Below are 24,495 nucleotides of genomic sequence, written 5' to 3'. Positions count from 1 at the left end.
TCCGGGAAGCACCAACAAACCTGAGGGGCTTCATTAGGAACACAAGGAACAGTGAGATCTTTCACATGTGATGCCATCTGATTATTAAGGGCATTAATTGTAATGTTAAATTGTATTCTGGATTCAATGTGGAGGTAATAACGAAAAGGTGAAATTGTACTTATAAAAATTTCCAATGATCCAGTTTTAAAGAGATTAAAGAAACGGGCCAACCTTGTGGCTCTTAACTTCATGGGCACAGAGTCAACACAGCAATGAAGTTTTCCACATCTACCTCTCTCTTTCCACATTTTTCTTTAGTTATAGTTCAATCATGAGCTGAAGACTTAATAACTAATAAATACAAAGAAAATAAGTGACAAAGAAAACAAGTTAAATATGTTCTGGGAGAATATGAGCAAACACTGCTATAATTTATTTGATTTTTATTTTATATTGATCTTCTAGGCATGGATTTTTCCACATTTTGGGTGGACGTTTTAAGAGTTGTTGAAGAAAGAGAAGTTCTAATGAACAAAGAGAGAAATGGCCATTAAAACTCATGTGAGCTGCAGAGCAGCGAAGTCACACTAAGAGGTCATAGGTCAGCAAATGGATGCAGTTTGGTTCTTTGAAGTCGTGCTTAGACTGTATGACTGCAGTCTTGTGGCTGCAGTCATACGCGTCATCTTTTTTATTTTAGATTGATAAATAATTAAAGGATTGCTGACAACGTTAACATAAAGGTATAGCTCAGTTGTTATTTTTTAAGTTGTTTTCTGATCAAATCTAAAATGTATATGTTTATGTGCCAGACTAGACGAAGACGGTTTAACGTCCGTCTTCGTCTAGTGTGGTTTTGTTTTAGATTTTCGTTGCGCTATGATCCTACATAAGCATCCTCAAATTAAAAATAAAAAATGCTGCCCTGTAAATTTGATAAACTCATTAGTTTTCACCGTTTTAACTTACTTCTAAAAATAAAATTGCAATGATTTCATATTTTTCCGATGCATTTTAATTTATTTAAGAATCCTTTTTTTAGTTCCCATTTCCAACACCGTCCACTTGGTTTGTTGGCTGATGTTTCCTGCGGATGATACAGAGACACCTGCTGGTAGGAGACAGGAACTACACAAAGAGCGCCCAGTTGTTACGCTTTATTTCCCGAATCCTTCAGACGGCAGAGGCACACAGGCTACAAGGAATCTGAAGCTAATCAGCCGACATGAGCATCAGATCCATATCAGATATCACATCATGAAGAAAAAAAAATCCCCACGTATTTACATATATAAATAACACATAATTCAAATTCAAAATACACTGAAACGATATGTGTATTACAAATGGTACAAAACTGGTTTAAGTGATACTGGGACGTTTCCGTCAGCTTACATCTGTACTGTGCTTAGTGCGGGAGATACTGTCCACGTTACGAGTCAGAACAAAAGAGTTCACATTCAATACACCTTTGGTCCAAAGACGGAACACAGAGAACTCCGATGGGAGTTCTTCAGGAGAAGCTCAGATATAGAAAAAAAATGAGGTCCAGGATAAAAGCGAGAGTCTAGAATCAAAATCTGGAGAGGAGCAGGAAGGTTTCAACAGATCGCTGGAGGGGGAAAGCTGGGAGGTGGCAGTGGAAGTCCAGCTGAGACCTGAGGACCTGCAGAAGAGTTATTAATGTCCATCTGATGGTTTCTAGAGTCCACATGCCGACAGCAGATTCTTACAAAAGCTTACTTTAACACAAACGGTTACCCTTTAATGGCGACTGACGTTGAACCGGAGTCGAATCCTTCCGATTCAATTCAAATCAAGGAGAAAAGACTGAGTTTGAAATGAAAATAATCATTTTCAGACTGTTTGTCCTAAAAGCGGCATGGAAGAAGATACATCTCCAACAGTGTCATTACAGAAAGCTTAAAGGACCATTATTCGCTTCTTTGGGGTGATTTCTCACACAAAAAAAACCCTTAAACAAAAAAAATATACATATACAGATATTTCATTCAATTACATATAAAGTTCAGCTTGGGAATGAGACAAATTCAATTTTTATAAGCCAAAAGGTTTCCTTCACTGATGATCCGGGTCAGATCTAAAGCATTTAAGTATTTTTTTTTTTTAATGGCAAGATCACCTGACTTCTTTTACTTTGAAATTAGCACCAAAATAATATCTGCAAAAATGTATCAGAACCCCTGACTGGCCCCAATTAAACCGGTGATGATTTTCTTCATGATGTAAGAATTTCCTGGTTCGATATTTCACCTCAAAGTCGAACAAATCAAAGCAGGGACACACCCAAATGAGTTGGCCTGACTTTAGGTATGTCCACTCACTTGGCCTCACGGGAGCAGAAGTCAGAATAGACGGAGTGGTGAATGTTACAAAGATGGCTTTGCTGGTCGTTTCACCTCGTCGCCATTTAGTACCTTCGCTGCTCCGGTCATTTCGTACACGACTAGTTCAGGTCTAAATGGAGCAGTCGGGTGTGGATTGCTTTGTGTTGAGATTGCATCAACTTGTACCAGCCAGGTTGACGTTTTGTATCTGCTTTGCCAGCCAAAGAGGTTATTTTGCACAATCTACTCCTAGCTTACAGTAAGGAAACGTGTTTGTACATCTCCAGTAAATCTCTAACAGCAGATCACCATTGTTTGTAGTTAGCAGTTGGCATGAATGAAAATGAACCAAAATACATGAGAATAGAGTAGAACTTGAAGGTCTCACATAATACCACCTTTAAATTATAGTTGATCATTTTTATGATAATTCATCTTCATTATTGAGAATAAATAATTAACTACAATGAACTGACATACCATTGACTATGTATATGGGTATGAACTGGGGAAGGAGCAAACTGACCTGGAGCTACTAACAATCATTAAACCAAACAGTGTCGAGCTTTATGGGCATCTGGTCTCCTTTGTAGCCACACAACAGAATACTGGCCATCTAACCACATGTAAGGAACCTTCTGGTACTAGTCGTTGTAAGGCTTGCAGAAAGCCTGAAAAGCCCACAATGGAGACCAAGATCACAGATTCTGGCTTCTTGGAAAGAAAACAGACTAGAAACTAACAAAAACAGTCATGAAGATAACAGCTCAAGCCAAAAAAAACAAGAGGGAAACGACAGTGAAGATGAGTGTTTACCGAGCTGATATGAGGACATGATTTAGTTTCACTGATGCTACAGCTTCAGCTTATATACAATAACAAAACAGGCTGGAGTTAATCAGTAAGTTTGTAAAACTACTCCACCTGCTGACATGAACTGAGAACTGCAACATAGAGTTCCAGGTGACATATTAAGTATTATATTACCTCCTTTAATCACCCATTTTCAAGGCATATCATGGATAAAACCTAAGGGCGGAAACACGCCACAGACTGATCCAATCCTCTCCACCACCTAGAACTGCTGTCAGCAACAAAATATCAGCATAACAGAGCAGAGCAGACACCTCCAAAGTCTAGAACCTGACCAGGTTTTCCTAGTTTTCCTGTTGATGGACTGAGAAACCACTAAACCATCGCAAGCACGGCTGCAAAGGATAACCCAACAACATTAAACAACCTTCTTAAGCTGCTCAGTTAAATGTGATCAGAGTCCAACTGCGGTCTAGACTTGAAAAAGAAACTTATTCAGAGTTCCTTCATTAGCAGGGCTGAAACGAGAATTCCGGGTCTTTTTCTTTCTTTTTAGTGATTCCGGGAGTTGAAGAATCCCACGCTGGTTGGCGACTCCTTCACCGTCACCGTGATGAAGTTGGCCGTGACGTCAGTAACAAAGACGTGCTCCATGAGGCTCCTTGCCGGCCTCCAGTCCGTTTCCGTGTCCGACTCGGCGGCGTTGCTGCTGACGCTCGGCCTCGTGTCGTCAGGAAACGATGATGGGTCGTGTTCCGACTCGCTGCTGCTGGTGTCGTCCGAATCGCCGGTGCTGAGCTCGTTCAGGTTGCGGTTCTGAGAGCTAGGCCCGTGTTTGTGCTCCTCCTGCCTGCTGCCTCCTGCGGGTTGCGTCCTGCTCCGTCCAGCTTCTGTGGCACCGGGCCCGGAGCGTTGCCCTCCAGCTGTGGTTCCTTTGCCGACGCCGGTGCTGCGTGAACCCCCTTGCAAACCGCCGCTTCCCGGAAGCTTACCGACGCTCTGCAGGTTGAGCGCTCGTAGATTCAACGCCTGGCTGGTCCGCTCTCTGGGCGTCGGTGAAGGTAACTGTTTGGAGAAACTAGAGTTCTGCTGTTTGTGTTGAACCAAGCCGGTTGACTGACCGCCCATGCTGTCCTGCCTTCTGTGGGTCAGCGGGGGGCGCTGCGCCGCTATCGGGTGTCCTCCAAAGCTGCTGTGCAGACCGAGAGGTGCTGGTTTCTGAGCAGATCCTTTAAAGGCGTCCGCTCTGACGCTTCCTGTTTCGGAGACGGCGCGTCGCAGTTCAGACGGCTTCTGTGACGGACTACCTTTGTTGTGGGAGGACGAGGCGGAAAGGGAGCGGCCGGCCCAGACGCAGTTAAGGGATCCGGGTTTGGAAGTAGAGCCCTGAGAGAAGGAGGAGGCGCCCTCCTCTCTGGAGCTCCGGCTCAGCCCAGGGTAGGTGAAGCTCGCCGGCTGCAGGGGCTTCTTCACACCGGGCCGCGGCTCATCTCTGGGCGACCTGATTGGCTGGTGGTGGCGTGGAGGAGAAGGAAGACTCTTTCCCTGCCGCAACGCCTTCAGGTCCGGGTGCAGTGGCTTTCTCCCGCGCTTCTTCTTACGCGGCGGATCGGGCTTGGCCAACAGGATCTGAGGCCGCTTCTGGGGCACGGGGTGTATACGAGGACTTTGCTTGGCCTTCTTCACGTGATCATCGTCGTCATCCTCCTCGGAGGAAGAGGAGGGCTCGGACGAGAGGCCGAAGGAAGAGGAGGAGGAATGGCTGTCCTTGGTGTCAGTAGGTGGAGGCTGAGGACGAGATGAGAACGGATGAGTGGAGATAAAGACGAGACAGCGGAGTAAAAAAGACGAACCAGTGTGGTTCAGTTACCAGGATTTTCCTGGGTCGTCCTCTGGGTCGTTTTCCTTTCTTCTGAAACAGAAGTTCCCGTTCTTGTTCTCTGGAAAACAGTCAGGAACAAAAATTGGATCAGGTCTTCCAAAACCAGTTTATTAGAAAAGATTAAAACCTCTTGTTGTTGGCAGAGGTGCACAACAAATCTGCTGGTGAGCAGAATCTTGATACTTAAGAGTCTGAAAAATTAGCCTCTCTCTAATGCTGCGATTTGATTCAGTTAGCTTTTATTTGTAGTCCCACCCACATCCCGTTAACTGTAGATGTTCAGTGATATTTTTTTTTTAATATTACAGATATTTACCATGACAAAAAACAACTAGAATGCTGAAATTATTTCCTGCTTTAGTTAAAAACACCCCAGTCCTCAGTTGTATCATCATCACAAGCCCAAACAAATACCATATTGTCCACGTCCGACTTATCTGGCCGTTGTGTTGAAAAGCTCACAAACATGTGTCCTACCCCTGTTAATGTTGTGAATCCCTACCATTTTATTTTACTAGAAAACATCATTTAGATTAAGTCAGATTTTTATTACATCCATGTGGCAGAGGGGGAGAAAAAGGATTTTGCTGTCCATGTTCAAAAACAAAAATGCTCATCAGTTAAAATTGGAACTGGCAGGTCAGAGCGCTACCAAATGTAATAGGCCTTAAACTCTGTGAACAATGCAAGCTCTGATTAATTATTTTGTTGGGATTGGAAACATTGGTTTTTATTTGAAACGTTTTTCTGAAAAAAAATAAAACATACCATTGTTTTATAGCCGATGGATGCTATAAAAGAAATGTCTCTCACCTCTTATGAAAAGCTGCCAGCAACCTCGGGTCCAGAATGTTCTCTTCAGGCTCCCAACTGTTGTGCCTTAAGAAAACAACAACAACAAAAAAAAACATCAGTAATCAGCTTCAGCCTCTCCAGATAGTTTGGAAAATCATCACAGAGTTCCTCCCTAGAATGAATTATCTGTGTACATTCACTGCTTCCTCCTCCCCCCTTCAGCATTGGAAAAGGCCATAAAATAAATCAAAGGACACAGTTTGATTAAGAATAATATAGCATAAAAAACATGCAATTAGTGTTTACAAAATTCCCAAATGCTTACAAAGTTTTCTCTATAAACAAAAACAGCAACCCTGCAGCAAACTGTGTGTCCAGCATAAACACCTTGCAGTTCAAGCCTCTTACAGTAAACTGAACTTTAACTGACTCAAATGGCACTTTGATCACTTTTACAGTTTATACAAAATCGAGATTTAAATGCTATTAATAATATTCAGGGTTTCTTCCAGTGTATTATAAGCCTGGTGGGCCACCAGGCTTTACTTGTGCCCCCACCAGGCTAAGCATTGCTTACTTATTTCTTTTTCAAATGTTTGCAGTTTTAAAACTTTATAGTTGGTGTTCAGGTACTAATCTTCCAATAACACATAATTATCAAGTAATATCTTCAAATTTCCTGTCAACGTTTGACATTTTTTAACTCAAAGACACAATGGGCCGCTGGATGAATGACTGCCATGGCACCCAACCACCGGGATTAGCAGGGTTTCTGGGGGAAACCTTGATATTTATGCAGCAGTTGTTCATGAAACAAAAAAAAACAAAAAAACATCACATAGTTTTTACAACCCTAGACAAATTGTATCTAGTAACATAGGAGCAAAAATGGCTTCCTGGTAAACTAAAGGTGGTTGACGTCTGCACTAGGTATTAATAACTTACAAAGATCGAAGAAGCACCTAATTTATGCATGTCTGGACATGCCATGAAGAAGAATGTCCAGATAAAATAAAAGCACTCTTTTATTTTAGCTGTTGCAATGTTTAAAATAAATTATTGCAGAAAATGAACTGTTCAGGTTATTTTTTTTGTATGCTCACAGTCAATTGAAGGCCTAAAGAGTTATAAGTAAGTAAGGGTGTAAGTTTTAGGACGTTTCATAAAAGGGATTTGCTCGTTAATAGTTCTTCCAGACCACTGACCTTATTGAGAAGCTAGACTTGGGCATGTCTATATGAAATAATAAATAATAGTAATAAAAACATGGCTGAGATTGTAATTCAAAATGTTAAAAGGTTTTAGAAAAATAGATGAATGAAAAACAGAAATAAAGAGGCAACAGCACAAAGCAAAAGCAGGCTGATTACTGGTTCAAAGCTAACATCCAACCAGTTTCTTCTTCCAGGTCCAGTTCAATGAATGTTTTGACGATTTTACTATTTTTTCTACATTAATTTCACTGAAATGTTTAGTTTAGTTTTTTTTCTTCTTCTTTTTCGTCCTCGTTCACAAGGTCTCTGACCGAAATATATCCACATAGTTCTGGTCTGGTTCATATGTCCGACTGAGGCTGAAGTTAATAGTCTAACAGAATTCAGCTAATATGGGTTCGGAAGGTACCACCGGGTTCCTGGCCCGCAGCTTAAACAATCTCTCTGTGTTAGCAGTTAGCAAGTGGTTCTGGTTTGGCTGTTAAAACGACCGGAACCGCAGTTTAAACAACCTATTTGTGAAAGCATTCAACAGCTAGTACTAGTTCGGGCGGTACCAATCCAATTGGCAATGTAAACACCGTCTTTGTGTTAGCAGCTAGCAGCTAGCCGCAGCTACTCACTTGGAAGACCAGCCTCTCCACTTCACCAGATACTCGAACTTTCCCTGCAGAGACACACACAGTAAGCACAAGAACCTGAACCAGAACACACAGAGAACTATGGACTCACGGTAGGGTCCGTTTTTTACCTTCCTCTGCCGTTTGCTGAGGATACACTCAGCATCGAATACCTGGCCCACCGTCACCCCCTCCATCACTGCTGCTGCCGCACGATCTGGACTCTACCGGCCCCCGTAGCTCATCCTTACGGGTTATGTCCGACAGTAACCTCTGACAATCTTCTTTCCTCACAACTCACTTTCTGAACACATATAATAATCATATTAACACCTGGGGTATTTTTATGGTTATTATTTATTTATTAAACATTCAATTAGTTTTTTTGTTTGTTTATTCGTGCATTTACTTAAAATTAATTATACTTGTCTGTTTGCAGTTCAAGTTTTAATAAATGTATAGATAGTTTTTTGTATAATATATCGATGAACGTTAATCTACATCCACTTAAGGCTTATAAAGCAAATCTATCAAATATGTCTTGGTAATTTATTCATACAATTGGATAATTGATTTTCTGACTTTAATTAATTAATTTATTATTTATCTATTTTATTGATTTGGTTTAATATTAGTCATCCTAATATTTAGGATTAGGATGACTAATGTCGATTTATCATTTGTGTACTAAGCAGATTATTTCTTTCTTTCTTCCTTTATTTCTTTCTGTCATATTATAATTTTGTTCTTTTTATACTACTTTTAATGTACTTATATTGTACATTTAAAGTACAATATAAGTATTGCTTCTTTCTTTTTGTTTTTTGTATTAATTATTCTTCTGGGGGTACAGGGGTTAAATTTGTATTTCTTAATTTTCTATAATATTTTAGTAATTTATTTTCCCAAAACAACAAAATTGTGGATACAATAACTGTCCTGCAGAGGGCAGTAATGAACCAAGCGGGCGGAACTGTGCCTGCGGAATTTTTCTTCTTGCGGTAGGAGCCAATTTCGTGTTGCACTGCTGGATGTTTGATAACCGTATGTTTACTGCTGAGCTGCTCTTCATAGGTAACTATACTTCTATTACTACTGAACCCAGATATTAAAACTGAACTCACGATTCGTTTAAACTCGGTGTTTTGTTTTGTTTTGTTTTTGCCTTGAGTTCTGTTTGCAGGTCTTGTTATGTAGTCAGGAGGATAAACACTGACCTCAAGTCAGGTTAGGTATATGTAAAGACATTAAACAGCTGATTTGAGCTCTGACTTAATCATCGTGAGCTCAGCAGAAAGTGTCCCTTCTGCATTTTTAGCAAAAGTGAGACAAATTAGCTGTATACAGATAGAAATAACGATTATAGATAAGTCAACTGGAGAGACACAACTGTGCCCATTACAACACTTTTACTTGCAAAAGCTTTTGGATATTTCTCAAGGTCAGAGTCAGTTTCTCATACTTTATTCTTTTGTTTATTCAATATTCATTTGAAAGATCGTGGCTTTGAACCCCGAATGCAGTGTACATTGTGCTCCGTTTGACATGCAGCTGAGCCCCTCAGGTGAGATGCTGCTGCCTCTTCTGCTGCGTCAGTCCTTCTCGCCCCTGTTGACGGGATGCGTCCGGGCGCTTCACGGCAGCTCTCAGAGGACCCTGCTCTCCCAGGGTGAACACTTGCTTCGGCGGCGGCCTGCGTCTCGCCTCCCGACGAGGAACCACAGCAGGAAGTCCAGGGATCAGGAGGAGGAGTGGAGGACCAGGAACAAGACGGTGCTGACATACATTGCTGCTGCCGGGGTGGGAATGATTGGGCTGTCCTATGCTTCTGTACCTCTGTACCGCCTCTACTGCCAGGTGAGACACACACACACACACACACAAGGTTGCTGTGGGCCTGTGTGACCTCTCCGCTTTTCTCCCAGGCGACGGGGCTAGGCGGCACGGCTGTTGCCGGACACGACATGGATCAGGTGGAGACAATGAAACCGGTGAATGAGCGCATCATCAAGGTGACCTTCAACGCCGACACGCACGCCAGCATCCAGTGGAACTTCAGACCTCAACAGACGGAGATCTACGTGAGACTTCCCACTCGTGCCATCGAACTTCCTGTCAGAGAAGACACAATCTGCTCCACGTCAAACCTTTCTCCTCTCTCTTCGCAGGTGGTCCCAGGCGAAACGGCGCTGGCCTTCTACAGAGCCAAGAACCCGACAGACAAACCCATCATCGGCATTTCCACCTACAACGTGGTGCCCTTTGATGCGGGACAGTATTTCAACAAAATCCAGGTGAGTTTCAGACTGCTTTCTCTCTGCAGAATGCTGAGAATTTTTAAAAAATAAAACAAAGGCTGAGGATTAGAGCAGAGAGGAGACCTTTTAACCCCCCCCCAAAACTCTATCATCTGAGCTACTGCTTCTCTTCAGCAGGGATAGGGAAGATGTGTACAATACCACACTTTTAAAATGTTGAAAATATTTTGTGTGGGCTTGTCAAGTAAAATCCCAATTAATCATATGGCCTAAGTCAATTTTTTGCCAAAACCACATGACTCGACATGAGCAGGGACCTTCTGTCTGTTGCTTGCAGTGCTTCTGCTTCGAGGAGCAGCGTCTCAATCCTCACGAGGAGGTCGACATGCCCGTCTTCTTCTACATTGACCCGGAGTTCGACGACGACCCGCGGATGGCTCGGGTCGACACCATCACGCTGTCCTACACCTTCTTCGAGGCCAAGGAGGGTCAGCAGCTGCCTCTGCCCGGGTACAGTTACAACTGAGCCGAATGCGGAGACGTCCGCCGGAGGAACCGAAGGCCGGAAAGAGACTCGTCACGCTCGTTCCCCGAGCAAATAATCCTCCATCTTCTGACGACTTTCCACGATAATCCGAAAGCTATCATGGTCAGGCAAAAGTCATTCAGTCAGTCCAAGATTTGCGTGAATGTTTTGTTTTTGGGGGGGTTTTTTGACTTAATTTTCTGCACACGGAAGCGTTGCTCTGAATGGCATATTGAGAAGAAGAAAGAAGAGCTAAGGGTTTCGGTGACCCTGGTTCGGTCTATTTGATGCCTTAGAATGACAAGCAAGAAGCAGCGGAACTTGAAAGATGCTAAAAAATTCAGACTCAAGCGATATTTCTGGTGCTGCTGAAAGACTGGAAGCTCAAAGCCGTCGAGGTGGAGCTTTACGTGAATGTTTATTTTCAGTCACCTGTCAGGAAGCGGATCAGTAAATCCTGATCTGCACTTCCTTCCGAAACATACTCTTGTGTTTCCTGTGGTTCTTCCCGCGTCCTGCTGGTTTTTCAATGAAACAACCTCAGAGACATCCAGCAGCTCCGATCTGCAGAACGAACGCACTCCTTCTGGGGAATAATATAAATGTCTGCACATATGCATCACGTCTTTGTATGTGTGGTTTTTGTTTTGGTTTTTATTTGGTTTTATTGGGCCTTCTCACAAATGGGTTTTCTATGTATGCATAAGAATGACTAAATAAATAAAAAAATATTTGCTTTTTAATGACGCAGCTGTTTCTTTATGTACGTTTAATGATCAGATCAGTGATTGTCCATGAGAACACGGCTCAAATGGCTGAACTGACACAATTTTAGGCAGGTGATCATGTTATTATACCTCAGTGGTGAATAACAAATCTTAGTGAAATTCACATTTTTTTTAAATGAAACTAAAACGAGAAGACCTTCAGAAAAAACAAGAGTATAAAGAAATGGTAGGACCATAAAGACTTATTCTGTCATAAAAAAATATATATAAATCTTTCATCTGTGACTTGTTTTCATGTGTTTATCTTGGCTGTTTTTCCACTGAAAGTCGCAATTGCTGTATTTTAGCAAAAGCAAAACAAAAACGGAAAGAATTTTTGAATGAACATGCTTTTATTTTGAAACCTCAAACGAGAAAAGAAAAAAAAATGATCTAAACTATTTTAATTTGATGTCACAAAAGTAGGCAGTCTCTCAATCAGACAGCTGCTCCTGCTCTAATTGATGTTCGTCTCCTCCAATGGGGATTCGGGGTTGCCCTAGCAACTCAATTGTTGGCCCAATCAGATTAAAGCAGGCAGATATGCATCCCTGTTCTCTCTCTCTCTCTCTCTCTCTCTCTCTCTCTCTCTCTCTCTCTCTCTCTCTCTCTCTCTCTCGAGCTGGGAGGCGAGGGTTGAGTCCCCGAAGGTCCGCCAGCTGGTCCTCCTCTGTGAGCAAGTCGGGGACCCGAACAGAACCGCGCGCCGTGCTGTTCCAGCTGCAGACTGAGGGGGGCGTGGCGCGCAGGTAAACACTGAACGCGTAGACGACGCGGGGACGCGCGTTTTTATTTACTCCTCTTCCTCCGCGGGGAAGAGGAGGAAGAGAGCACAGCTCGTGATGGGACACGAGCCGCGAGGATGAGCCACAGAACCAGAACCAGTCCGATCCGAGCCTACGACTTCCTGCTGAAGTTCCTGCTGGTGGGAGACAGCGACGTGGGGAAGGGGGAGATCCTGGAGAGCCTGCAGGACGGAGCGTCCGAGTCCCCGTACGGGTACAACCTGGGTGAGTGAGGATGGGGGGTAGGACGAGGGGGCTAAACGCGTCCGATTTTAGAGTGTGTGTAAAGTGGCGTCCACTGTTTCAAGGCTTACCGTGGAACAACGCAGTGTTATGTTGGCAGGATTCTCTAATAGTTTCCTTCCTGTGATCAAAAAAAAGAAGAAAGAAAAGAAAAAGAAAACATTCCTCCAGGCTTTCTGAAGCCCTGGCAGAGTTTTTACTTGGTTTCTAGCTTCCTTATCACACAGTTCCAGTCTAGTTTCAAGGAATTTGGAATTTGTTTATACAAGAAGGAGACTCCAAAGTATTAAAAGTGTTCAAATGTCCAGGTAAAACAACTCCCTGAAGCTGCAGGTCTGAACTGGAGAGCTTGAGAGTAACAACCTCAACCTCAAAATCCAATATGAATGAATATGGTTTATAAACTCCACGGAGAGCTTAATTAATTAGTTATTACACAAGTCTTCATCTGCCACTTTATGCACCACCAAAACACACTGCCACCCCTCGGCCCCCCAACTAATGGTGCATTTGATTTGTCTCTGAAGTTGGAGATAATGGCACCAGTTGAATGTGATTCAAGCTGCCAGAAATGCCAGTAAATAGAAATCAGATTTCCAAGTTTACTTGCAAATAATTTGAGTACAAAAAGAACCCCATATGCATTTTAATGAAGAAAAAAAAACTTAGAAAAAACCCCCCATAAACTTAAGAAATGCAAAATACAGATTCAGCATAACATTGAGAAATCTACAAATCCCCTTTTTGCATAAAAAGTTTTACACCAATCAGAATCTGTGTTTTGGATCTACTTCGCCCCGTTCTGTGTGTGTCTCTGTTGGGTGTCGATTAATCCACTTAAAGTGCAGACAGTTACCTTTGCGGTCACCAATAAATCTGATTCTGAAATTTGTACCATTTTGAACGAGGAATTGGGGGAGAGGGGACATGTTATATTTCTTAAAAACAGGGAAATAACACTTTATTTTAACGAAGCCTGTGAGTTGTAAATCAACCATCAGCTCCCCTGCAGGGGCTTTCAGGGCATATGCTGTGCGCAAATGGAAAACTTGTTCAGGATACAAAAAAACAAAGAAAAAAAACTGAAAACTCTTATTCTGGCCGGTTTCAGTTCTAATAAATCACACAGAGTATTGTAATAAATCACACAGAGTATTGTAATAAATCACACAGAGTATTGTAATAAATCACACAGAGTATTGTAGAACCTTTTGTTCCTTTCGTGCCGAATTCATAAACTACAGAAAAGCGTATTAGCTTGGTTTGATCATTTTAACTTAGCGGAGCAATTAGCAAACTGCCAAGTTTGTCTGCCTGAATGATAAAGAGTATTGCTTCTCTCTCTGCTCCCACATTTAATGCGGGAATCACCATAGCAACTAAGGACTGACTTCTATTCTGATTAATAAAAAGGTCACGCATTGCGTTTCAGTCGTCCTGTCAGGATTTTGTTCACAAACTATTTTGTTACTCCATTTGTTTAAACAAAGTAAAGTCGCAAAAGTTTAGTTTTTGTGGCCTTTATTCGTCAGTAGCTTAACAGGAAGAAAGGTAAGAAAACAGCTATTTTTCCATCCAGTTACCATGCAATTTTTTTAAAAAAAGAAAAGAAAGAGAAGAGACTTTCCATCTACTGGTTTGGAGCGAATCAACCAGGCTACGCAAAATCGTGATGTTTTTATTTTTTATTTTTCTAATCAGATGTTGACACTACACATGGCTGTCCTGAACAAGATGTAGAGGTTGCAAATTGGCATGCATCCTTTCAGAAAAATCGGACTCCTCCCCCTCGTAACTCTGGTATGGCATAGAACCGCCAGAGGATGGGAGCGTTTTTCCTCTCCCGTTCCGGCCAAGACTTTCCTCTTCGTCGAGAACTCTGACTCTCCTCTCCTGTGCTGAAGGTTTGGATTGGGAAGGTTTGCTACAATTTTCAATTTTGCAGTTTCCATCAATGTTTTCTAATATGATACTTCAAAATTCACTTGGTAACAACCCTACTTACTTTAGCCTTAATTGACGCTAATCCACAAACTCAAAATTTTCGAGACATTAAGAATAATTTTAAGATTACAAGCCAGTATTTTAAAGATGCTTAATCAGTTCTATTGGAACTGATAAAGTGAAGATGCCATATCTGTTTTAGGTAGTTGCTGCTTATGGTCTTGTCCACAGACTTGTATATTTTAAGACTGTGAGTTTGAATTTATATGAAGATATTAGGTCCATGTTTCATATTTAAAGTCTTGTGGCATTCAAGGTTTGTAATAATGTCTATTATTAAGTTGACAGGACCAAATGCAGAAGGCGGTGTTGATGTGGCTTTTTCTGTGTCGTTTTGACGGGGAATAAAAACAAAAAGCGAATAAATCGGTCTGCTGCAGCCGTCATATTCCAGCAACAGATAAAGCCTTTCTGAGAGGCAGCACAGCAGCAGCAGCAGCAGCAGCAGCTCACTGCAGGGAGTTGGGTCAAAGGTGACGGGATGATGGTGAGGAAAGCGTGGCTGTGGCATCTGAATCATCAACGGCGACCTCCAAAGAACAAACTCAAGGACAAAATCTGTTTCTGCAAGAGGTTATTGGAAATTTAAAGTAGATTTTTCTAAAAGAGGGAATGAGGTTTGTGTTATTCGTGGAGACATCCGACTGCAAATCAGACAACAAAGTGTTATAGGATCTCAAGATTAATTTTAGCTGCGCGTTAGATGGAAAAATAATGTCAGTCATTGTCATCTGCAAACTGCCTTTATGCTCCAGGTCTAGAATAAGTCATCAGTGTTTTATCTTGCAAATCCAGACGGTTGTTTTGATATTCCTGTAAGTTAAAGGGACAGTGCGCCTCTTTGGAGATGAGCTTAAAGGGCCTGTGGTGCCTCTAAGATGTCTGGAACTGTCTCGGAAACGATCCCCGCTGTAAGCTCGGCTCCTCGGTGAGGATTCCTTCCCGGTTCTCCAAACTGAGATCACTGCATGGGAATTTCTGACTGGACATTCTCACCCAAACCAATGGAAATCTGGACTATCCATTTAAAATGGAATGTAGTCTGAGCTGCCGCAGGACCGCAACAGATTGAGGAGACGTGTTGATGTCTCTCAGTACGCTTCTGCAACTTTGACTTGCATGTTTTGTTTTTTGTTTTTATGTTTGAGATGCCCAGGGAGTTGATTTTATGTTAGTTTTTTTGGGGGGGGCGGTGCAGCTCAGTTAGTGGAAAACTGAAGGGTTTATCCTTGGATTTTCTGCGTTTCTGGGTCATGGCAGCAGACAGAGACATAGCTGTGGTCCACTGTCTCTCTGCCAGGGGACGACTGACTCTCTTGAGGTCCCAGAGGGGGGCCTCCGGGCCTCTGCCAAGACCAGAGCAGAGCTGCTATTACGGGCTGCCAAATAAAAAAAAAACCAACCACACGGGGAAGACTTTATTACTGCCGACGTGTGTGTGGAAAAATGCTCGCAAACATCGACGGAGTCTGTGCTTGTGGATTGTATTGGAAGTCTCTCCAAACGAGGACCGAAACGTTCTGCTCTTTGGAACCAACGGCTCCATGTGCGACTGTGAGTCATAATAATAAAGTGAAGATGCAGCAGATACAGCCGGGAGAGAAGCTCTCACTCACACACCCACGGCGTGCGGGTGGGTGTGATTTGACCTTGATGAAAACACACACTCCTGTGTTTGGATGAAACACGGCACTCCGTGACAGTTCTCATCTGAAGTGCTTCTCCGAGACTCATCTGATTGCTGCACTTGATGCATCAACAAATACTACGTTTGTGTGTGCGTGCGTGTGTGTGTTTCTATTTTACTATTGTGTCATATTTTTAGGCAGGATTTTTAAAACGTCTGTAACCACCAAACAGGCTGTTGGACTGACCAATCAGAGCAGGATTAGCTTCGTATTGGCACAGACTTTTCTAAATTCTCACCCATAATGCATTGCATCAACGTGGAGGGAAAACATTGTGTATGGTCAGAGACTGTTAGACTGGAGGGGTTTTTTTTTATTGAATTTTTTAAAATAATTGCTCTCTTCGGTGCTCCTAATCCTTAGTCTTAGTTCTCATTCTTCAGTTTTTTTTTTCAGTTTTAGTGATTAGTGTTTTCTCACGACTACTGTATTTTAATTAGCTTCTCTTATCCCAGCGCTTTATTGCACGTTAGTCATATCCCTCGGCTCCTCCAGCCGAGCATCGGTTAATTAGACTCACCTGATACCTTCTCCCTGTAATTATCCTGTCTTCAAGCTTCAGTTTTCTCCTTTTTTTTTTTTTTCCTGCATATTTCTTGCCGGCCTGGTTCTTGTTCATGTCTGTCCCTTCTCTCTCTCTCTTTCTCCTGTGTGTTTTGAAAGTTGGACTTTTGACTATTTGATTTTGACTCCTGCCTGTGGTTTGGCTCGGTCCCTCACAAAATCCACACACAGTAAAAATGGCACTTTTAAACTGACTCCTGTATTCAAATAAACAACAAAACAGTTTGTTGATTTTTATCAGGTACATTTTTACTTGGGGGGCGGGGGGGAAACAAAACAAAACATGATTTTGAATATGTGGACTGATTTTCTTTCATTTTAGTCACCTTTGATCATTATGATTGTTTAGCAAAATCTTTTTAAATATCCAGTATAAGAGGCAAATTAATGTTCTTTTTTTCTTACCGGTCTCATTGTGATGTGCTTTAACCTGCCCCTACTGTTGTAGCATATTTCACATAATTGCATCACTCTTGGTGCAACAAACTGTCCACCATCCCTCCAAACTTACTACAGCACAGGTTATTAAAAAGCTGTGCGCGCACGTTACATAATCAGAGTGTGCGGCCTTCGTAGAGGCTCTGATAATTACTGTTATAAAGGAGACGAGATGCTCACTGCTTTTGTTCGTGCAGGAGGAGTCCCAGGACAGAAGCTGGATAATTACATCTAATCGGGAATAAGGAGGGAATAAATTTGGCATGGTTTGGCGGCGGGCGGGGGGGGGCCTCTGCACAGAACGCTGGTAATAACCGAGCATCACTGTCGGGCGTCTGACTGCTGCGAGTTCAGATGCTTATCAGTGAAATTCCATAGGAAATTAATGGATGGGTTGGAGAGATCACAGAAGCAGGCAGACTTAATAACATCACACACACACACACACACACACATGCTGTTATTATGTTATTACAGCACTGTGAGTAATCAGAGAATATGTTAATGTGTGATAAGGAAACAAATTGGTCATATAAAGCAAGAAAGAACTGAGGTGTGCTCATCGTTCTTTTCTATTATTTTCCACCAAGTTCCTTTTTATATCTGTGCAGATTCAGGGCTGGATTTAGAAGAATAAGGGCCCCTGGGCTCGAGCAAGAGTTGGTGCCCTATTCCCTGCCCGAACAAAAAAACGTAGAGAAATAAGTATTTTACTGATGCCATCTACAGAACAGTTGATAGGTCTTTGCAGGTACAAACTGATGCTCTATTTGAAACATCTGGAAGATGGCTCCACGCTGGTCCCAGAAACATTGTTTTTTTTTTTTGTTGTTGTTTGTTTTCATCAACCATTATTTTTAGTTTTAAATTTACAAAAGAAATCTGACGAGGTCACAAAAAAAACCCGCCACATGTAAAACGAGTCTGTGACTTTAATATGAAGTGTGATGTGTCTTAAACATGCATAATACAAGCAAAAAAACATATTTTAAGTTTTTTTTCCCCCTTAAATTAATAAAGTTATTAACTGTATTTCAAAAAATCTGCTTGCAGTGTAGCTTACTTGGCAGATCCACGAGTTGTATGGTGGATTTCGATAACAAAAATGATCTAAATTAGTCTTGGTGCCACAAAATCATTGAAATAGCCCTGTAACACACTCCAAAAATGGCACCTAATTTTCGTATTTCAGCGCTTCATTATAGTTCAACTCAAAAATACTTTTATTTGTCCCACAGGGAAATATAAATTAAATCGATGCTTTGAACTTTCTCTTTTTCAAACCTTAAAATTTGGGGTCGTAATTCAAGTATTATTTGAGCTTTTGAGATGCCAGTCAGCTCCTTCCACTTCTAAAAATGACAGATTGTTGCCAAGGTTACACATCATAACAACTGTCTGAAAGTAGTAAAAAAAAATTTTAAAACCGTTTAAGCAGCTGCAAAGCATCGCAAACCAGGCAGAATAATTATTTGAACATGCAGTGGCTCAACTAAAGAAAAATTTGAACAAAAAAGAACAAATCGGTAGCTCAAATGTGTGCAGAAGGCACAATCTAGAAATGTCAACATGGAAGAGTTAGAAATGTTGTAAAGAAAAGAAGAATGAGGAGGTTATTGTTTGCTTGTTTTTTTCCTGCTGCGTTTCAGGAATCGACTACAAGACGACGACCATCCTCCTGGACGGGAGACGAGTCAAGCTGCAGCTCTGGTATGAAAACACGAGGAAAGCGGCTGGCTGTTGTTCAGCAGCCGTCCTCACAGTGTGTGATCTACAAGCAGAGAGTGTGGTTGTGTAACAGCAAAGCAGAGGAGGTCCTGGTTCGGTCCAAAAATAAACAGCAAGCATGTGAGGCAGCTTTGACTTGATAGAGGTTTTGTTTTTGTATTATTTTTTTTTCCAGGTGACGCAGCCTCCAGCTTCAGCTTTGATTTAAACTGTATTTATGTCAAGGCTCTGCGCAAGGCGAGCTAAAGTTCGCTCTGCTGTCAGATTACGAACATGTTTTCTCACTGGTTTCGGTTATGACGTAAGAAGATTAGAAGTGACAAATCCAGCATTAGGACAGGGTTTCGTACATCAGAAGTCTGAAATCTCAGAGCCACCCGACATACCGAGGTCTTCAGTAAGCAACAAATCAGCGAGCAACTCCCTTTTCAACACTGTTTGGATGCCTTAGCGCTTGCACAGAGTCCTGATTTGGTCCTGTAGCAGTGTCCCTGAAGGCCTGTTCAGAGGATCTCCAGTTCTCCCTCATTAATCAACAGAGAGAACCAAGTGGACAGGAAATTGCTTCAGGGAGTACAGTCTACGGCGCGGTTTCAGCACCAAAATTAAGACGATTACACACTCTGTGTTGGCTACATGTCATAAGCGGCTGTATCCACTTTGAAGGGTTAAGAGTCACAAAAGACAATTGACACACGCATGACTCGGTCGCGTTGAACCACCTAGAAACCAGCAACCGGACTGGATGTGGTCTGAGAGAAAACACCATAAACTCTGGGTTTACGTAAGCGTTACTTTGAGGATCAACAGCTGGTTTCTGCTTCGTGCCAAGTAGAAACTAAAATGTCTCAACTTGGGGAAAACATAACAGCTGGGTCAGGACCAAGAGAATCCAGTCAGAAAACCAAATGTCCTAAATGCGTATCCCCATCAAAACTGTTGCTTATGCCCAAACTGGAGGGAAAAAAAACATTGTAGATATAAATGGCGACTGCTCTGAACCAGCTGCTGTCAGACTGAAGGAACTGATGTCCAGAGGTCTTGAAACATGGATAAGGTTGTAAAGTTCATCCATACAGTGTATTTTATGTTTATTTGCATTGGGGTGTGGGAGGAAGTATCTTATTTTTCTCTCCTTATGTATGTTTTTGTTTCAGGGATACATCCGGACAGGGTCGGTTCTGCACCATATTCAGATCCTACTCCAGAGGAGCGCAGGTATGGATCATGGAGATTTCACCAAGGTTCCCCCCCAGAAAACCTGCTAAGCCCGGCGGTTGGGCGCTAGGCCAGTCATTCGTTGTCTTTGAGTTAAAAAAATGTTTAACATTGACAGGAAATTTGAAGATATCACTTGATAGTTATGTGTTATTTAAATATTTTAAGATTAATACCTGAACACCTACTATAAAGCTTTAAAAATGCAAACATTTTCAAATGAATCAGTAATGCCTAGCCTGGTGGGGGCACAAGTAAAGCCTGGTGGCCCGCCAGGCTTGTAATACAACTGGGGGAAACCCTGTTTCACCATTTCTCTGTCCCGCATCATGTTATTTATTCTTGACTGCGTTCGAAGGAATCGAACCGAAATCCACAACAGCTTCTGTAAGGCTCATTTTCAGGAAGTTCACATTTGATCTTATTTAAATTTGCTGGAAGCTCACAAACCAAATCTAGCAATGTTTCTGAATAAACCCAGATCTATCTGAATTTTACATACAGTTGGACATTAAAAGAAATGTTGGTGCCTCTTTACCATCCCTGCTGTGATGCAGTGTAAATCTGCCGTTTGGAGATTCGTCTCCCGATGGAAAGTTGGGAGGAAAATTTGCCACCTTTTCATCCTCAAACACTGTTTACACAAGCAGTCTGTTGTCATCTCTCATCAGGCTATTAGTGGGTGCAGAGCAGATATCGCCATAGCAACAGTAGCAGCGTTTCCATGGAGAGGCTAACAGATGCTCTTGAACCTTGAGTTTGTGGAGTCAAAGTGAGCAGAAAACGGAGAAAAACCTTGAACTGCAGCTCCCATCATGCCTTGCTTGCTGCAGCGTACAGTAAATGACTGTTAGTTGCTTGCACGCAACATAGTCTTTTACAATTTCCAACAATTTAGAAGTTGCACAATAGAATTATTAAAATAAAGATGATCCATTACTATGATATCGGTTGTTTCACTTTATTTATGCAGACAAAGCAATACAAAATAGCGTTTAATATTCGGCAAAAGAGTCAGGATTTTTTTTGTCTTCCTGCAATTGCAAATTGAAATAAATCTAAAATGATGCCATTTAGCATTTTTGATTTAGTTTTATTTGAAGCTTGTTCATTAAAAATGGATCATATGGATTCATAATTATTGAATTTTGCCATGTTTTGTGGGAACTTAAAAGATAATTTTACACTCTGCAGGGAGTAATCCTGGTGTATGACATCACCAACCGCTGGTCCTTCGATGGGATCGACAGGTGGATCAAAGAGATCGACGAGGTCGGACGGCGAGCGGTTTGGTGCCAATTCACGATTCCGGTTAAAAATCCCATACATGTTCCAGTGCTCCCTATTTTTTTACCCAGCATGCACCGGGAGTGCCCAAGATCCTGGTCGGGAACCGCCTCCACCTCGCCTACAAGCGTCAGGTGACTACGGAGCAGGCGCAGGTGTACGCCGAGAAGCTGGGCGTCACTTTCTTTGAGGTGAGCCCGCTCTGCAACTTCAACATCACCGAGTCATTCACGGAGCTCGCCCGCATTGTCCTCATGAGGCACGGCATGGAGCGCCTGTGGAGGCCCAACAAAGGTCAGAAGGTCACCGCACACGCACACACATGCGCACACACTGTGCTCACAGCGGATTCAATTTACGGTTTAGGTCTGTGCTGCCCTCTGCTGGACAACAGCAGAACAACCTAGTGATGGTATCAGTAGGAAAATAACATGTTTTTAAGGACGTTAGAATAAAATGTTTTTTGCCATCTTTTAGATTAAATGTATTTAAAATGTTCTTGAAAAGTTAGCTTTAGTCTTCATGAACATAGTTAGTAATCGTAAAACATCTTCTTACTTATACAAAAATGTTTATTGAAATTTTTACTTTTTTCCAAAATTATGTTTCAGATGTTAGACTTGATTTTATTTTATTTTTTTCCTTTTTAACTATGACACAATTTTACATCGCCTAAAGGATTGTGCATTTCATATTAAATGGTTTTTTTCCAATAGATTTCTTTGAGTAAATAATATATTCAAATAATTGTTCAAGCATTAATACATTTTTTTAACATTACACCTGCATTTGAAATAATTGCTGCATTGATTAAGAAATTATATTAGTCCATTTAGATTTTTTTCCCCTCTAAAAACTCTCTCAATATTTCTTTGAGTTTTTTAATGTATTACCAAAATGTTTCTTTTTAAAAGAAAAAAAAATAATTTTGTTTATTTTGAAATATTGTTTCTAACTATTACAAATGTGACTATTTAGACTATTTTATAGATAATTGGTTTGAATTATTCTTGTTTTCTGACTTAATAAAAGTGTAACAGTATTAAGTTAACTTGTTTCTGATTGATTCCCTGAATTTGTCGATGATCTGCTCTTAAATTTTATCCAGATAAACATGCAATAAAATTACAAGTTGACTACTATTTGATATAAAGCAGGGATCTCAAACGGCATTCCTCAAGAACCAGTGTCAATGCAGGAATGCAGTCTGAGACTACTGATACATTGTTGAAAAAATTAGGACGAATTTAAAATGAATTTTAAAAACTAACTTTTTGGTGTTGTCCTTGTGTCAGTGCTGAGTCTTCAGGACCTTTGCTGCCGCTCCATTGTCTCCTGCACGCCTGTCCACCTCGTGGACAAGCTGCCCCTGCCCCACACCCTCAAGTCCCACCTCAAGTCCTTTTCCATGGCCAACGGTCTCAACGCTCGCATGATGCACGGACGCTCCTACTCCGTCACCGCCGCCGCCACGGCCGCTCATCACAGCGCTGCCAAGAGGAGTGGAGGGACGCTTCTTAAAAAGCCAAAATTGATCCGACCGCCGCCGCTCAGCCCGACAACGCAGGGCTGCAGAAACAGCTGCAAAATATCCTAACGGCAGCGAACGCACCACCGGCTGTGGATGGGTCGTGGCCAAGTACAAAGTATGTGTGAAGAGAAGAAACGAGAGACAAAAACTTTTATGTTTGGAGACGAGGAAGCATCAAGTTGAACCTCTGACCAGAGATGTTGGTGGCGAACAGCTTCTTCTTCTGTTCATCCATCATGATGGGTTTAAAGATAATGTCAGGGAATCTGTTTGAGTCTGTAATGTAATCTTGTATGGCATTAGTAGACTATTTAGTATGGGACAAACACTCAGTTCAGACAACATTTAAATATAAAATATAAAAATCAAAATTTTTTAAGATGAAATATTCTCAAAACACCATCAAAGTTCAAAATGATCTAATTATAAAAACTACTTATTTATTTTGTGTCCAACACAAAATCAAAAATATCTTTACCTTGGATGTTTTCATTTCTTTCTTGAGTTTGCATTTTCTTTTAGAATGTGTTTGTGATGTAAAGTTGTCATTTATGTTTGTGCATAGAAATATTTTCACTAGTTCAAGCGTTACATCCGCAGTTAAACCTCACCGTTTGTTCCACAGTGACACCTGCTGTTTGGGATGAAGACTGCAGCGTGTAAAGTATTGATATAAACAGTTAAAGTGAGGCGTTGTTTTGGCATAAACATGCATTGAGTGTAAAACTAATCTCCCATTCCCATTTTATTTTTTTTTATTACTCAGAATTTATTCAGTTTTTTTAAACAGTTTTCTAATTGTACATGAATAGGAACATTGGTCTAAAAAAATAAGACTTATAAATTATTTCAAATGTTATGTGAATTATTTCTCATTTGGTTTACTTTTTAAGTTTAAAACATAACATTATTTTGATAACATTTTAAAAATCCTACAAAGTGTAGATTTTGACTCCTAAAGTGTATCTTTGAGTGAAAATTCTTGTTCCGTATTAATCTCTCTGTTACTGACCTTGCCACTTGATTTATGAATGTTTGGCAAATGTCAGATCAATTTAAACGTTAGCAGCATTTAGAGATGTGTAAAGTTTTGTCATTTAAAGTGACATGAAAGTGGAAGTGATATTAATGTTGCTCAAAGGTTTTCCTACAGTTAATTTTTTATATACCAGAAATCTCATCTGCTCAGACTGAAAGTTGACAAATATTATCCTTCTCGGAGGCAGAAAAAAAAAAAAACAAACTATGGGGCATTTTCTTCCTCAGGTTTTCTACGACATTAACATGTATCAAACGGCACTTTGACGCTGACTTTTTGCACTTCTCTCGCACCGTTACTCTACCAGCAGCCATTTTGTGTACAATATTTGTACGTGTTGTAAATATTCCTGTTTGATATGATGAAGAACTTATGTTTTATTGTTTTTCCAGTGAGACGTTTTTCTGCAGAAATGTCTGAAAGTTGTGTTTATCATTGATTCACAATAAACTTCACTACCTTCCACATTCTTGAACTGTCCTCTTTCCTTTTTCTGTTTTTTTTTTTAAGTTCCAAATGTTTTAACCTGGCAACTCATAATTCAATGCATTGCTTATAAAAGTGATACTAATCAGGGACTATTTTACATGTACTTTATTGGAATTTTATATGAAAAACTAATACAAAAAAAAGCAAAATAATTAAGTTATAAGTTTAAAAATTAGCTTACGTTTACGATGGAAACGGTGCCGTGGGTGTGTTTGAATTGAAACTCTAAATATTTCTACCCAAATAGTGACAGCAAGAAGTAACCCGGTGTGTCCA

The 24,495-nt window shown here is 41.1% G+C and overlaps 3 protein-coding genes across 5 annotated transcripts; 2 read left to right on the top strand and 1 right to left on the bottom strand.

Annotated features, from left to right (window-relative positions):
- Positions 1 to 1,124: 1,124 nt before the first annotated feature.
- Positions 1,125 to 7,927, bottom strand: LOC106924748 (chromobox protein homolog 2-like). Its single transcript, XM_014998607.2, has 5 exons — positions 7,786 to 7,927; positions 7,658 to 7,701; positions 5,839 to 5,904; positions 5,014 to 5,083; positions 1,125 to 4,931 (listed from the first exon to the last, which is right to left on the bottom strand). Exons 1-5 carry the CDS (start codon positions 7,849 to 7,851, stop codon positions 3,696 to 3,698), a joined length of 1,482 nt encoding a protein of 493 aa, XP_014854093.2. The 5' UTR covers positions 7,852 to 7,927; the 3' UTR covers positions 1,125 to 3,695.
- Positions 7,928 to 8,617: 690 nt separating this feature from the next.
- cox11 (cytochrome c oxidase assembly homolog 11 (yeast)) lies at positions 8,618 to 11,181 on the top strand. 3 transcript variants are annotated; one of them, XM_014998609.2, is made up of 5 exons: positions 8,618 to 8,728; positions 9,206 to 9,511; positions 9,580 to 9,735; positions 9,823 to 9,948; positions 10,250 to 11,181. In XM_014998609.2, the coding sequence occupies exons 2-5, from the start codon at positions 9,224 to 9,226 to the stop codon at positions 10,436 to 10,438; spliced, it is 759 nt and encodes a 252-aa protein (XP_014854095.2). In that variant the 5' UTR covers positions 8,618 to 8,728; positions 9,206 to 9,223; the 3' UTR covers positions 10,439 to 11,181. The 3 variants fall into 3 exon arrangements, with proteins under 3 accessions (XP_014854095.2, XP_014854096.2, XP_087872685.1); XM_014998610.2 differs by lacking the exon at positions 8,618 to 8,728 and adding an exon at positions 8,781 to 9,095; XM_088016559.1 differs by lacking the exon at positions 8,618 to 8,728 and having other exon boundaries at positions 9,190 to 9,511.
- Positions 11,182 to 11,807: 626 nt separating this feature from the next.
- LOC106924752 (ras-related protein Rab-40B-like) lies at positions 11,808 to 24,195 on the top strand. Its single transcript, XM_014998612.2, has 6 exons — positions 11,808 to 12,215; positions 18,577 to 18,637; positions 19,813 to 19,873; positions 21,068 to 21,145; positions 21,232 to 21,454; positions 22,456 to 24,195. Exons 1-6 carry the CDS (start codon positions 12,068 to 12,070, stop codon positions 22,755 to 22,757), a joined length of 873 nt encoding a protein of 290 aa, XP_014854098.1. The 5' UTR covers positions 11,808 to 12,067; the 3' UTR covers positions 22,758 to 24,195.
- Positions 24,196 to 24,495: the final 300 nt, after the last annotated feature.

This window comes from Poecilia mexicana, unplaced genomic scaffold (assembly GCF_051168715.1).
Source record: "Poecilia mexicana isolate PSO_F unplaced genomic scaffold, ASM5116871v1 scaffold_19, whole genome shotgun sequence".
Classification (NCBI taxonomy): Eukaryota; Metazoa; Chordata; class Actinopteri; order Cyprinodontiformes; family Poeciliidae; genus Poecilia; species Poecilia mexicana.
The sequence above is the reverse complement of the archived record's forward strand: the minus strand, read 5'-3'. Positions and strand labels throughout refer to the sequence as shown.

Bases quoted from the DNA above. Each gene is read 5' to 3' on its own strand.
- LOC106924752 (XM_014998612.2), top strand. From the start codon at position 12,068: ATGAGCCACAGAACCAGAACCAGTCCGATCCGAGCCTACGACTTCCTG. The intron at 18,638-19,812 runs GTATGAAAACAC...TTTTTGTTTCAG, and splicing joins CGAGTCAAGCTGCAGCTCTG to GGATACATCCGGACAGGGTC. The intron at 21,146-21,231 runs GTCGGACGGCGA...TTTTTTACCCAG, and splicing joins GGATCAAAGAGATCGACGAG to CATGCACCGGGAGTGCCCAA.
- LOC106924748 (XM_014998607.2), bottom strand. From the start codon at position 7,851: ATGGAGGGGGTGACGGTGGGCCAGGTATTCGATGCTGAGTGTATCCTC. The intron at 7,702-7,785 runs GTAAAAAACGGA...GTGTCTCTGCAG, and splicing joins TCAGCAAACGGCAGAGGAAG to GGAAAGTTCGAGTATCTGGT. The intron at 4,932-5,013 runs GTAACTGAACCA...TCTCGTCCTCAG, and splicing joins GACGACCCAGGAAAATCCTG to CCTCCACCTACTGACACCAA.
- cox11 (XM_088016559.1), top strand. From the start codon at position 9,200: ATGCAGCTGAGCCCCTCAGGTGAGATGCTGCTGCCTCTTCTGCTGCGT. The intron at 9,512-9,579 runs GTGAGACACACA...CTTTTCTCCCAG, and splicing joins TGTACCGCCTCTACTGCCAG to GCGACGGGGCTAGGCGGCAC. The intron at 9,736-9,822 runs GTGAGACTTCCC...CTCTCTTCGCAG, and splicing joins CTCAACAGACGGAGATCTAC to GTGGTCCCAGGCGAAACGGC.